This window comes from Suillus discolor, assembly GCF_016758755.1.
Source record: "Suillus discolor strain FC423 chromosome Unknown F5147scaffold_212, whole genome shotgun sequence".
Lineage (NCBI taxonomy): Eukaryota > Fungi > Basidiomycota > Agaricomycetes > Boletales > Suillaceae > Suillus > Suillus discolor.
In genome coordinates, this window is record NW_024541459.1 from 17,558 (window position 1) to 30,640 (window position 13,083).

General features: G+C 43.7%; 2 protein-coding genes across 2 annotated transcripts; both read right to left on the minus strand.

Moving 5' to 3' along the window:
- Positions 1-260: 260 nt before the first annotated feature.
- Positions 261-8,293, minus strand: F5147DRAFT_782433 (uncharacterized protein; the record flags this gene model as incomplete). Its single annotated transcript, XM_041442759.1, has 19 exons — positions 261-863; positions 902-1,021; positions 1,081-1,415; positions 2,828-2,988; positions 3,044-3,148; positions 3,206-3,397; positions 3,439-3,557; positions 3,617-3,676; positions 3,727-3,765; positions 3,818-4,102; positions 4,154-4,163; positions 5,273-5,476; positions 5,531-5,661; positions 5,715-5,822; positions 5,874-6,324; positions 6,382-6,458; positions 6,508-6,566; positions 6,619-6,847; positions 7,886-8,293. The coding sequence occupies 19 exons, from the start codon at positions 8,291-8,293 to the stop codon at positions 261-263; spliced, it is 3,696 nt and encodes a 1,231-aa protein (XP_041284526.1).
- A 3,724-nt stretch (positions 8,294-12,017) lies between these two features.
- F5147DRAFT_589419 (uncharacterized protein) lies at positions 12,018-12,497 on the minus strand (the record flags this gene model as incomplete). Its single annotated transcript, XM_041432143.1, has 1 exon — positions 12,018-12,497. One exon carries the CDS (start codon positions 12,495-12,497, stop codon positions 12,018-12,020), a length of 480 nt encoding a protein of 159 aa, XP_041284527.1.
- Positions 12,498-13,083: the final 586 nt, after the last annotated feature.

Genomic DNA, 13,083 nt, shown 5'->3' on the forward strand with positions numbered 1-13,083 from the left:
AGTGGTGGGTGATAGCTCATATGTAGGCACTCCTGGTCAAGCACATAGGGCCAGGTTGATGGATCAATTGTTTGACAGTCCTCACTCAGATGCTTAGCATAGGCAAGGATAAGTTGAAACAGGTATAGCTTTGACATACAAATGTACTACATACATGCTAGTGAGTAGGTTGTAGAATTATCAAATAGCGGCGAACAAATGACAACATGCAGCAAAAAGAAACGGCAAAAAAAACATATGACAAAGTGCACACAGGAACATCATGGCTTGTTGATCTTGGCATATTCAATATGCAAGAGCATCACCTGCCTCTCTAACTCAAGAGCCTTCACATCTGCTTCCGATAAACAAATCTCCTGGTCCTTGGTCTCCTGCAGCCATTGATGGATGAGCGTGGCATTCACGCACTTGTGGGCACGCTCCTCGCATAGAAAATGGTGCTCCTTGTCTTGGTGATTGGCATTGAGCTTGACCATCAGGCACTCGTTCTTGAGCTGGTATAAGGTGAGCTTCTCAGAGTGCACACTCTCTAAGTTATCGTTCAACATCTCAACTTGTTCCTGAACCTCCATTCGGAGACGCTTCTTCACTGACTCCCTGCTGCTTGGTCTCTCGGAGAACAATGTGTGGGAAGTTGGAGACGCTGCCAAGGGGAGGACAGATTGGACTGTTCCAATGAAACCTTCAATGAAGAGGTGGGGGAAGAAGTGCTCTCGCACATGATGATGTGATTGACGTGGGATTTGAATGAGCTGCGACTGTCGTGGTTGGAGGTGCGGGGAGGGGGTGCCTTGGGAGGTGACAGAGTGAGAGAGGAAGGTAGCTGTCACTTCTTTCCGCATGCCTTTTTCGATCTGGGCAGGCTGTCCAAATTATATATGTTCTCCTCATCACGACAGACTTCGTCCATGTTGTCCATACAAAGGTCCTCCATACCATGAGCGAGGGGGCCATCATCGAAAGGTGGGTCGTAATCATTAGATCCCAGAGAGGCCGGAGAATAATCTTCACGGCCAAATGACTGACTACTGGGAGGAAGGGGTGTATGGCCGAAGTGGAGGGGGGAGCTCATGGTGCCACCTGCACAGTTGCTTGTGGGAGCTTGAGAAAAGCCCCATTGTGGGGAGGAGCCAGCACTGCTGGCTTCCTGAGCATATTGACGGGAGTGGTTTGGTTCAGGGGGGCAGCAGGACCACTAGGTGGAGCACTTCGGGAAAGAGGCATATAGGCCATTTGCACAGGGGAGTCAGCTGAGCTGCCTCCAACACTTGGAGGAGGGCAGGCATAGTTCATTTGGACATTAGCGTTGTGGTTAGGGATAGATATGTTGAGTTGCAGATGGGCATCTGAAGGAGGGTTCTGTGAGCCTCCTGCAGGACAGGTTAGTGTGAATAGGTCACCAGCATGGTCAGCACCTGGTTTCAATGAGCTCACTTTGGCAGAAAATCAGGGGTTGGATCCCCATATCTCGTAGAGGTCATTGTACCATGGAAATTCTTTCTCGATTTTACCTATGAATTTTATCAGTGGTATCGATAAGACATGAGTGGGACACTCATGATGCAAGTTGTCAGACGTCTCTGAGTCAATTGGCACAATGCCCACACCTGTAGACTCAAATTTGGCACAAATATCATGGAATTTAGTCCATAGACTTCACATCATCCAGTTAGCACAGTTGCAATAGACAGAGAAGTACTTATGATGTGATGCGATTAGCCACAGAGTCATGGAACTTGACAGGGTTGGTGGCATACCAACTCCCATATGTAGCATCATCATGAAAGATGACCTTTGCAATCATACTGTAGATCTTGCTGGACTTCTTACTCTTGGTCACAAATAATACTGTAGAGTTACGACACTACCTTCGACTAGATTTAGCTGTGACCACCTTACTCTTAGCTTCAAAGCTTTAAATCACGATGTGACGTGTGACCTATCCAAAATAGGTTCACTTCGAGCCCGTTGTTTTGAGTTTGTACGCATTGTGTTCTTATTGTGGTCCGGAAAATGATAATTGAGGTAAGATGATTTTTGGTCTCATTGAAGCGCTGTATGTTTTTTTTCCATCAAATTTACCACATGTCACATTTTAGCTTCATCTTGCAAATACCAGTGTGACAGTCACAGTGAATAGCTTCAATTCAGAGTGTGGTGTGATGTGTGACGAATTTAGTGTCGTAACTCTACAGTATGGCACAATCTGGCAGATGCTCAATGAGGAAATTGACAAGCTTGTTGGTGCACATAGGGACATTGTGCCACAGAATTGTGGCTAGTGATGAGTCTTGCATATTAGCCCCACCCCCTCCCCTTCCCTGTCTCCCCCTTCCACAGGTCCCAGAAGATGGTGGGTCCATCTGTGTCCTGTTGTTCTTGCGACACAATACATTGATATTTTGAGAGAGGGTCTGCAGGTAAGCAACTGCACAGGTTGGGGTAAACCATGTGGGTTCGGGGTACGGGTACAGGTTGGAATTCTGGGACCTGTGCACTAACCTGTACCCCTGGCATACCCGTGCCTTCAAAAATGGTAATTATTTTGTAATCAATGTTTCTAACTTATCCACTGTGCCGTCCTGGCCCCTCCCACATCATGCCGTCATCAGACAAGCCAGTGATAGGTATGCCTTGGTTTTTTTAAAAAAAAAATCTATTTGACATTTACAACTACAACTAGGTATTTTCGAGCCTGTAACCATCTATCGTTTTGTGATGAAGGTTGATAGCACTGGGCACAGTCGAGGTGGAGGGATTCTGGGTGTCTTTCGCTAAGCTGCAGAGGTGCGTGTATTCACACCTCATATGTATCTACATGACTTACAAACATTTCCATTTGGTTCATAGTCCTCCTTTTGTGCTTGACGCTGATGTTGACGCTGATGTTGCTGTGCCTGTGTCCTGCTCTCAGGCTGTGAGCTTGGACTGCTAGAGTCTCCATGCTGAGTCCACACAAGTGATACTCTGTTGCGCTTGAATATCTGGCTTGCAGAGCGTATACAGTGTCTACATTCAGCTGAATACCTAAACTCCCGCTTACTCATCGCTGCGTATAATCATTGCAAGCAAGGCCACTATAGGTAGGATATATTGTCGCATAGTCTCCTTTTCCTGATGCTTATGAAATGGTGTATTGGATATCCCACTAAACATTGATTAAATGAGAAGCCGGTCATTGTTAGATGCTATTAGGGATGCTCACAGTTGAACCTTTGCAGACTGTCGTGAGCAACAGATATAGAGCATCCTAAAAGTATACTCCCACCCGCCTTCCTTAAGCTTTAGCAGGTCTTTGTCATCATTGTCGTCCTTAGGTATCACCACCATATCGCAGAGACACTCAGTCAGGTGACCACAGGTATGAGCATGCAACTGGGTAGTGAGCAACCAGGGGCTGACCATGCTGTCATCCTGGGGCGCGATCGGAATACTAACTCCTCCCCTATCTTGTTCAAGACATCGAGAATAACTTGGTCTGTAGTCATTACACCTGCCTCAGAGTCATCAGAGACCTCCCACAACAATCGATGTCCAGTATGTTCACCTCCTTTTCTCTGGTGAGCGACGAGAAATGTCATGCAGCCTATCAGCACAATTGACTTGCCTCATTTACAGCAGGCCAGCTATCGAGAGAAGCAACTGCGTTGAGGTCTTCGAGTTCAGACTCCTGAGACTGTACCGCTATGATTAGTAAGAAATGTTTGTTTTTATAATTGAAAGTACAACCATAACAGCAAGACTTGTGTCGTTTGCAACCCTGAGCTATCGGACCAGGAAAATCAGTATGGGTTAAATAGTGATACACCTATCCTACCTTCTCTGGAACCCAATGGCAATTTGAAATCATATTCTGATGGGCTTTGAGACTGTCAAGAGTAGAATAACCGGTCGGATGGAGGTAGTTTGGATCAGAACCGCAGCATGAGAATACTTCATGAGCATACAATTTCTCTCTAAGACATGCAGTGGACAATGCCGAAGACAAGGAAAAAGCTTCACCTTCAGTTCTTCTCGCGATGACTCTCTGCAGTCCGTGATCTCTAACGATGTGTGAGAACTGGATAGGATTGGCAAAGAACAGCAATGGTGTCAGAGCATACTGTGACGACAATGATCAATAATAGACCATACAGACTAAAAGCGGACTGACCGAAACAACACTCGTGCGCAGGCAGACGATGATTGTGAGTTATATCGCGGCAATACGCTGCCCAGTCAGAACCAAGAACCACATTGCTAGCTGCAGTGTCAACTACAAGAAAAGGAAAATCTGTCGAGACTGATAGCGCCATTCATGATGGAGATCAAGGCTCGAGATGGGACGTCAAAAGCTGTATTTTGACGACCAACACGCTGTCTTGAATATTACAATGTGACAGAAGACGATGGAGCAGTAGGATCGTGTGAAGCGACATCGACAGCCTCAAATGCAACAGACATCACCATGGGACAAAAACAACTGATTATAATGTAAGCGAAGCCATCGATTCAGCCAGAGTGCATGAATCATGGTGAGAAGCCACTGCCATTTTTATGCCAGGGTGTTTGCAACACACAATGCCGCCATGACCCTGTCAATTCTTCATCCTATGGAAAGCCAGACCAATGTCCAACAAATGTTCACGCGAGGACCATGATTGAATCTGCAAACCATGAGTCATTGCATCTCACGCAAAGTAAGAAAGACTTTCAAAATCAACCAACAATTCTTTCAATACCAGATTGTCACCAGAAGATGCATGTGACAAATAGATGGGCCAACAGGCATGAAAAAGATGATTGTCCTCTCCCGCAGCACACATGATATCCTTAAGAGATGGAACAGACAAACACAGACAGAGATCCAGACACCTCTCGAACTAATATATAGCCGAGAAGCGAACAATGTTCTGAAAAACCATGCGAGATCACGCAAGCTTCGGGAGCACCTAGCGCAGCTCCTGCTTCAACACAAACTCCTGAAAATGTATGTCGAAGCAGATTGCTCTTCATCTCTTCTCGCGACGACACTACTTGCAATCCGGCAGTGAATATAGGAGCTCAGTGAAAACATGTCCTGAGTTCAAGAACACCATGTGATAATTGTTGATATAACCGAAAAGTATTGTAAGGATGTATAAGTCGTTGTACACAAACAACACCATGTGACCGATACAGCGTAGAAACGATGAAAACATGTAGTGATACAATTTGAAAACTGAGTGGTGAAAACGTATGGTAGTGCAACTTGAAACACTCTACACGAGACGTGCAGTAGAATGAGACATACTATGCGACCCTTCCTCTCTTCTTCCTCAGTCCAGCTCCAGCATCCTCGGTCTCATCAGCCACGCGCTTGAGAAAGTTATGGTGCCATAAGCGGTACTGGTCGAACCCCATCTGCTTCACTGCTGGCCGCAGTTGTGTGGTGCATTTCTTCCAGTTAACTACCTCATTTGGTGGAGACCAATCCTGGACAACCTGGAGTGAGTTGCTGAAAAAAATAGAACTGATGAATTTACGATAATCAGTGAATTCTAGTGCTTACAGGAGTGCATCGTCATGCGCATGCTCAGTGTGTAGGTGTTCAAGAACTGCTTCACGGATTCTCTCAAGCGTGCATTGAAACATCTGTTGAACTTTCTCCAGGCCCTCCTCATCTCGGTTGGGGTAGAGTACCTGTGAATGTGAATAGTTAGCGTGAATATGAGACGACATGGAGGCATACATACAGCGGTCGCATAATAAGTAGAATGACGCGATTTCAGGCTCAATTGTCTCTTAGCAGGGCGAATCCACGTGGTTACAGTGACCGTTACAGGGTGGAACCACGTATGAGACTGTGATGTGAACCCACCATTTTCTGACCGTGTTAACTCTCTGATCTAAACTCCCCTCCGATCAAGCTCATTCTTGATACCCCATTTATATGTGGGTAAGGTGTGTTTCCATGTTTTGGCAATGTTGATGTGGGTGGTGGCCAAGACGTGCTCGTTCTGATCGGCGAATTTTTGCAACTGGGTGATGGCACCTTCAGATGTCTGAGAAACAGAGACCTCAAATGGCCAGTAGGGACGGATATCAGCATCGCGCGTCTGAAACATCAATAACAAGTCTGGTATTCCAAGGCGGTACTTCTGATCACTGGAGGGGAGTTCTGCAGTAGCGGGCGCATCTAGCATACACCCCATGTGGATAGGTAGAGAGACCTCGAAATCATCAGGAATGACGAAAGAATCAACGACATTCCCCATCACAGTGCGCAAAGCCACTAGGATCACCTCGTGTATTGGTGAGGGCGTGGTGGCGACGATTTGGCGAAGGCTGGGGATGTATGACGGTCTGAAGCAAAGTGCAAGATCAATCAGCTCAAATTCAGATCAGGATGAAATCACTCACTTGCGAACCAGTTTATCGTCAGATCCAATAGCATTCAAAACATATTGATAATCGTCTTCTGAAATGTTTGAGAATACCTACACAGCAATCAGCCTGAGAAAATCAGAAGCACGCAACTTCTCATACCTCAACTTTGGGCCCATCGCCACTGTTCTGAAGTCTGCTGATAATCAATTGGCGCAAGCCTGCAAAGTTTGGGAAATAAATTACATAGTCTGTGAGTTGCAACACACGTACCAGGATCCTGTGTGTTTGATTCCACATCTTCGATATTTCCTGGTTTCAACAACTTTGGTATTGAGTGGGGTCCACTTGTTACTCCCGAACTCGAAGCTGACTCTAAAACAACGGCACTAGCTGGATTTTTCGCAATACTTGTTGTAGGTGTAGAGTGCCTTTTGACATTCCTGGAATCCTGTATGCCTGATTCCTCAATGTTATTTGGCTTCAGCAATTCTGGTATTGCCTGGTGTTCATTTGATACTTCAAGGTTTGAAGCTGGCTCCCCAACAACAGTAGCTCAACTTTTCAGAGTTGTTGTAGGGGTAGAGTGCCTCTTGACGTTCCCTGGGGACGGTCCTCTAAATGATCCAGGAAGTATGTGGGGCTGAGACTGCCAGCCACTGTTGTACTGTAACAAACGGATGGGAGGCATGATTTCAAAGAGTGATTTCTTGTTAAATTTACACCTTATAAGCAAAGACTGTGGCGCAAGCCAGCATTCAGCTTTTAACCGGGGTTTCGGGTTGCTTGGCACTAAGGTTCAAATATATGATCAGTGGTACATTCAACGTTTGGCAAAGAGTGAAGTACTGTGCTCAGCTGGCTGACTGGTAGCAGGCCATGTGTGAGAAATTGCAAGGTATCACAACCTGCATACCACAGCATTCATGAGAGCAGCCAGGGTCACTGAAACCTGGAAAATTCAGGACAAAATTTTCAATAAACTGATGTTCAACTTTTATTTTGCTTATATCTTGCTTAGAGTACAACCAATAGACAAAGTAGGAGTAGCAATATGGTCCTCTCAATGAGAACTATAACTTTTGTTATGGCATCGAAACCAAATATTGAAGTTTTGTGGAATAGTTGTGGGTATATATATACAAATTGTTGCTGGTCTAATAAAGGGTTAATGCTGCTAGTGTCAATGGTGCTGGTCATGTGAGCTTGGCTCATGTTGTGAGTTCGAAACAGCCAGAGGGCATTTTATTTTTCTGGGTTTCATGGTTTTCATTAGAGCGATTGAAAATCTCATAGAATAGGTTGGTCCTTTCAGTGATACAAGTACTAGTACTGCAGCAAAAAAAGAAAAAGAAAAGCATATGAGAGATGCACTCGACCCCGCAGGACTACAATTGACGAAAATATGAAACTATGGATCTTAGTACGGGTGTAGATGATAGGGCCGATTATCATGATCAAATGACGGCGCCAGACTGAGTGACTGTTGAAGATATGGGTGGTAGTTCTCTTGTATCCCGAGTTGGGGTGGCGACTGTACAAAGTCAAGCCCCATCTTGGGTCGGAGGTAATGTGAACTGCCAATGGGTCGTGAAAAGTGGGAAGGGTCTATGAGTGAGTCTTCTGTGTCTGCAAAAGGGGGTATTGATGAGCCTCCTACGAAGGCGGAAAATTGGGAAGGGCCTATGAGCAAGTCTTCCAGGCCTGCGAAAGAAGGTGTTGATGAGCCTCCTGCGGAGGCAAAAAATGGGGAAGGGCCTGTGAGCGAGTCTTCCAGGTCTGCGAAAGGGGGTATTGATGAGCTTCCTGCGAAGGCGTGCATTTGTGGAGACTTGGAAGGTACGTCTAAGTATGGCTCAGCACTTGCTGAGTGCAATGCCACAGTGGAGGACTGCGAGATACTACAACAGTTCAACTTTAACTTGAACAATTCTAGCGGTTGAGACATCTCTGATGCTGACGCGGGTATGTAGACAGTCCCGATGCTTAGATTGTTCAATGACTTCGTCATCACTTCCCTGTAAAAGAATGACCATGGTGGGTGCACATAGGCTGTAGAAATCACTTACATTCCTCTTAGGTGGATGTCTGACAAATGTTCTTTAAACTCCTCCCCATGGACTGGATGCACGCTGTCTTCTTACTTGAGGTGTCTTATATAAAAGTGGTCAAAAGGCAATGACACCACAATTACATTTTTTATAAGACTAGATGCTGCCAAACAACCTCAAGTTCGCGGTCTATGACTTTTCTTCTTTCGTGGTAGATAACACGTTGTTCGTGGGAGGTTACCTGCTTATACAGCCCAGTGGTGTGATTCTACCTAGAACAGTAGATGTTCTACAAGAGAAATCTAACTTTATCTGGCAAGACAGATAATGTAGACTTTGTAGAGGAATATCTAGCCTTTCCTATGGCTAGATGGAAAATACTTGATACGAATAAGTCTCTCTAGTCCTTTTTGTTGACTAGACAGATAAGTGATGTGAGGTGCGTACTGTTGTGCAACTGGTTGCAACTGGATGTAGCAGATATTGCTAGAATTTCCCCTGCCTAAATATGAAGGATTTGTTGATGGGAAATAGAAAGATTTGTATGACCGTGCAATACAAATCAGAGGTGCTGGTTTGGACTCCCTTGAAGTAAAGTACAAAGGATGTATCCAAAATAATAGGATGATAGTGTATAACCACCCGTGTGTTATACTACTACAATAATACAATGGGGTGCGTACAACTATGAGTTATACGACTGAAAATACGTATGCAGATAATCCAACAAAGGAATCTGCCAGCACAGATAAATGGCTTGACTTGATACTTCTAGTCCTCTGAAATGTATATTAGATGCACACTAGACAATACAGGTACAGTCAAGAAAAGAGTAAATATGGTCTCAGAGCAAGTCTAGATACTTGGTCTGCACTTTCTGGCTAACACAAGAGTGTCAATGTTAGAGAAAGTGGAAGAATGTGAGGGGGGATTTCCTTCAGATGTTTGATAGGAAAGTAAATTCTTATATTATTGGGTGGAGATTGGCTCTCCTTTTATACATGAGATGGGAGAAACTATATAGTACCAAGAAATAAGATTGAAAAGAGAAATGTCATCAGAATTGCATCATAAATGACCTCATTGCGGAGCAAAAGTGGAGCAAAAGTGGAGCCAAGTGGAGCTAGGTGGAGCTAGGTGGAGCAGAACATTCTAGCATCCAATGACATCACTATGACATCATGGGTGGCATCAGAGAAACCAACATAATAGGCCAGAACTATCTGTGGAGCCATATGACATCATACCCTGTAGGTACATTTTATGAGGCATCTGGGATGTCAATAAATCATATAGGTAAAGAAATGAAAGAAAAACATAGAGAAAATAAGGTAGGAATAATCATAAAAGAAAACAAAGCAAAACACGGGCCTTTTGATAGGGTTTTTGTAAGCTTTTAACTTTTCTCCTTGGTTATTTGTAGTCAAAGTAAATAAGCCAAAAGTTAGGTAATAACCTGAGATTTTATGTGCCTATTACTTGGACTATGTCAATATATGATTTCTCCATCATATTTGACTTTTCTTCAAAACACCGTACTTTTGTGTGATTGGAGCACACAAAGCTTTCTGTTGCACTTGAGTCTATACTCAAAGTACATTTTTGTGTAGTCTGAGGACAAAGCTAACAGACTATAGATATGTGGGATAATATGTCATGTATGTGTTCTGCATGATTCCCATATCATGCAGGACATCCGCGGGGCAGTGAGATTACAACTGTCCCCAGTTGCATCTTCACAAATAAATACTCTCTTCTGGTGGTGCTGATCTTGATTGCCGATTGCGCAATGTCTCAGTCACTGGTTCATATGACTGTAACATAGTGCAACATTGAAATAAGAAATAACATACATGACAATTCTCGTATAGGTGTGCATGGTAGTCATTTTCCCAGAGGGAAATCATCTCGTAGTAGTGAATTGCAAGATTAAGATTAGGCCAAATTTGATGATGACTTTTGAATCTTCATACAGAAGATCAAACATCCGGCTGATCAGCATGTGAAGGAGGTCTTCTAATCTTGTTGTATAGGTGTTTGAACGGTTCATGATTGTGAGCAAAAGGTAAGGATAGGATGAGGTTGAATAATGATAGAAGTTGAATAATATACTGGGAGGGATGGGTGGCTTAAACATCAGGAGGTAATGATCTAGATCGTCTCTGGTGGTGTTCAGGGTTTCCTAGTAGTAGAGCTGCTTCAAGATTGACGCAACAGTGAAAGAAGTTATAGCATAGTGGGCAGATATGATATAATTCTCCATGCCAGCTATTGTTCCAGTATTGGACCATGATTTCATAATGGTCATGGAGGTTAATGGATGGTTGACATTGCAAATGCTTTTCACAGACTTCTTCGAGTAAAGTCTCAAAGATGTCAATGATCATGGCACGTACACGTCTGACTGCGCGTTATGCTATACCATTCATAGTGGAATGATAAGATAATGATGATGGATGGGGTTATGCTATTCTTCGTCCGTTAGGACTACTTCTTTTTCACTTGAAGTATTTGGTGTTCCTTGGTCACTGTCTTGATTTTCTTCGTCCTCACCAAGGGGTTGTGATAATGATGGTAGGATGGACAAATCTCTAGAGATGTAAGGTACTAGTCTAAAGGCAGCTACACCACATCTAGACAGGACACTGTTCATTTCTCTGAGTACATATGATCCTCCCTTGGTTTGGCATTCCACTACAAAAGGTCCTAGATACTGTGGTTTGGTCTTGCGGTTGAGTTCCTTCTCAATCCTGGTGTTACGAACAAGAACCAAATCTCCTGGTAAAAATCCTTTTCTCTGCAATCGTAAACGGAATTTGTGCTCAAATTGAGCCTTGGACTTGAATCGTGCCTTCTTCAAAATTATTGCAGCACATTCTATATCCTCTGGACGCCTCTCCAATTGACGTATACACAGGGATAAGCAGTCAACTGGATCCATATTGGCATGAAAACCATCAACCATAAATGTTGCTTCGACTAGGTCAAATGGTAAGATTGGCTGCACTCCATGCAATAGGTAGAATGGTGAAAATCCAGTGACATGGCTAGTTGTCACATTCTCTGCAAATAAGGCCTGATGAACCTTATCTGGCCAATGTGTGATATGCTTTCCACAACTTTTTACAATAGCTTCTCAGATGTTGAAATGTCCCTGCTCAACAACTCCATTAGCTTGGGAATTGTATGGTGATATCTTGACTTGGGGAATATCAACATGCATGAGCAATTGCTCAAATGCTCCTTTAACTTCAGGTCCATTGTCAGTCACAACTTGACCAATGGAACCATAACGACAATACAAATCTTCCCAAAAGAATTGAGCCATAGCTTTTGCAGATGCTTTTCGCAAAGCTCGGCCTTCAACATAGCGTGATAAATCATCTCTAGCAATGACAAGATTTGAATACCCTCTCACTGAAGGCATTTTCATAATGTCAACATAGATCTTGACAAATATCATTGCTGGGGTAGATATTGTAATGGGAATATGCATTTTCTTGACACTGCGAATCTGGCAGTCATGACAAGATTGCACGTGATGTTTGACATCCGTGTACAAGTGAGGCCAATAAAATCTGTAGCGTATGGTCTCAAAGGTTGCTTGTACTCCCTTGTGTCCTAGCCCTTTATGTGCTTCATTGAGAATGACCACTCTCTTGTTGATAGCAAAAACAACAAGCAAAGGTGGTCTATCTCCTTGTCTTTGAACATCTGTCCACCACGGACAAAAAATTGAGTAGCCCGTTGGACAAACTTTTTCCTTTGAGATGTTCTAGCAAAATGAGGTGCTTCTAGTGTAGTAAGAAATTTGAAGATATTCTTCAAACTTTCTTCTTGGCTGATAGTAGAAGCTAGGACTAAGGGTAATGAAGTTGGATGATAGGATGGGGATATGTGATTGAAAAGGGCTATATCATCTAGCCAAGAATCTTCTTCAGGAATAACCTCTTCGTTCTCTGCCAAAGGTCTCCGAGATAAGGCATCTGGACCTTTAAACTTGGTGGCAGGTACATGAACAAGAGTGAAGTCGAATAATAATATTCCTTGAATCCAATGGTTAATTGTCGCATTGGGTTGAATATCTGGTTCATTAAGCATTCCTTTGATGTATTTAGCATCAACCTCCACAGTAAGGTTTTGTACACCTATGATGTGAAGTCGGAAATGCCTAAGAGCACGATAAAGACCATAGAGTTCTAGTTTTGGCTGGGAATAGCATGACTCGGTGTCTCCCATAGGTAGAGAACCATAGCATGCAGGTCTACGCTTTCCATTGTCGTCAATCTGTGATAGGATAATTCCTACAGCCATAAAGCTAGAATCAACTGATAAAATCACGGGATTTGGGGAGGCATAGTCTATGCTTCGCATAGCTGGAGCTGAACAAATCCTCTCTTTCAACGTCTCAAATGCATCATTTTGTTCATCTCCCCAAATAAATGGCTCATCTTTCTTCCAGAGGTGAGTGATAGGCTTGGCTAATTCGGAAAAGCCTAATATCCAAATATGAACAGTTCCACAAAGGCCCATGAAGCCTCTTGCTTCTTTGATAGTGGTAGGAATAGGCCAGTTAAGAATTTTGGAAGCCTTGTCTGTGTCTGGCAATCGTCCTTCTGGGGTACATCTTTGTCCAACTATAAGGACATTTGGCAAACAATCTGTGTCTTTGTTGCAGAAAAAGTAG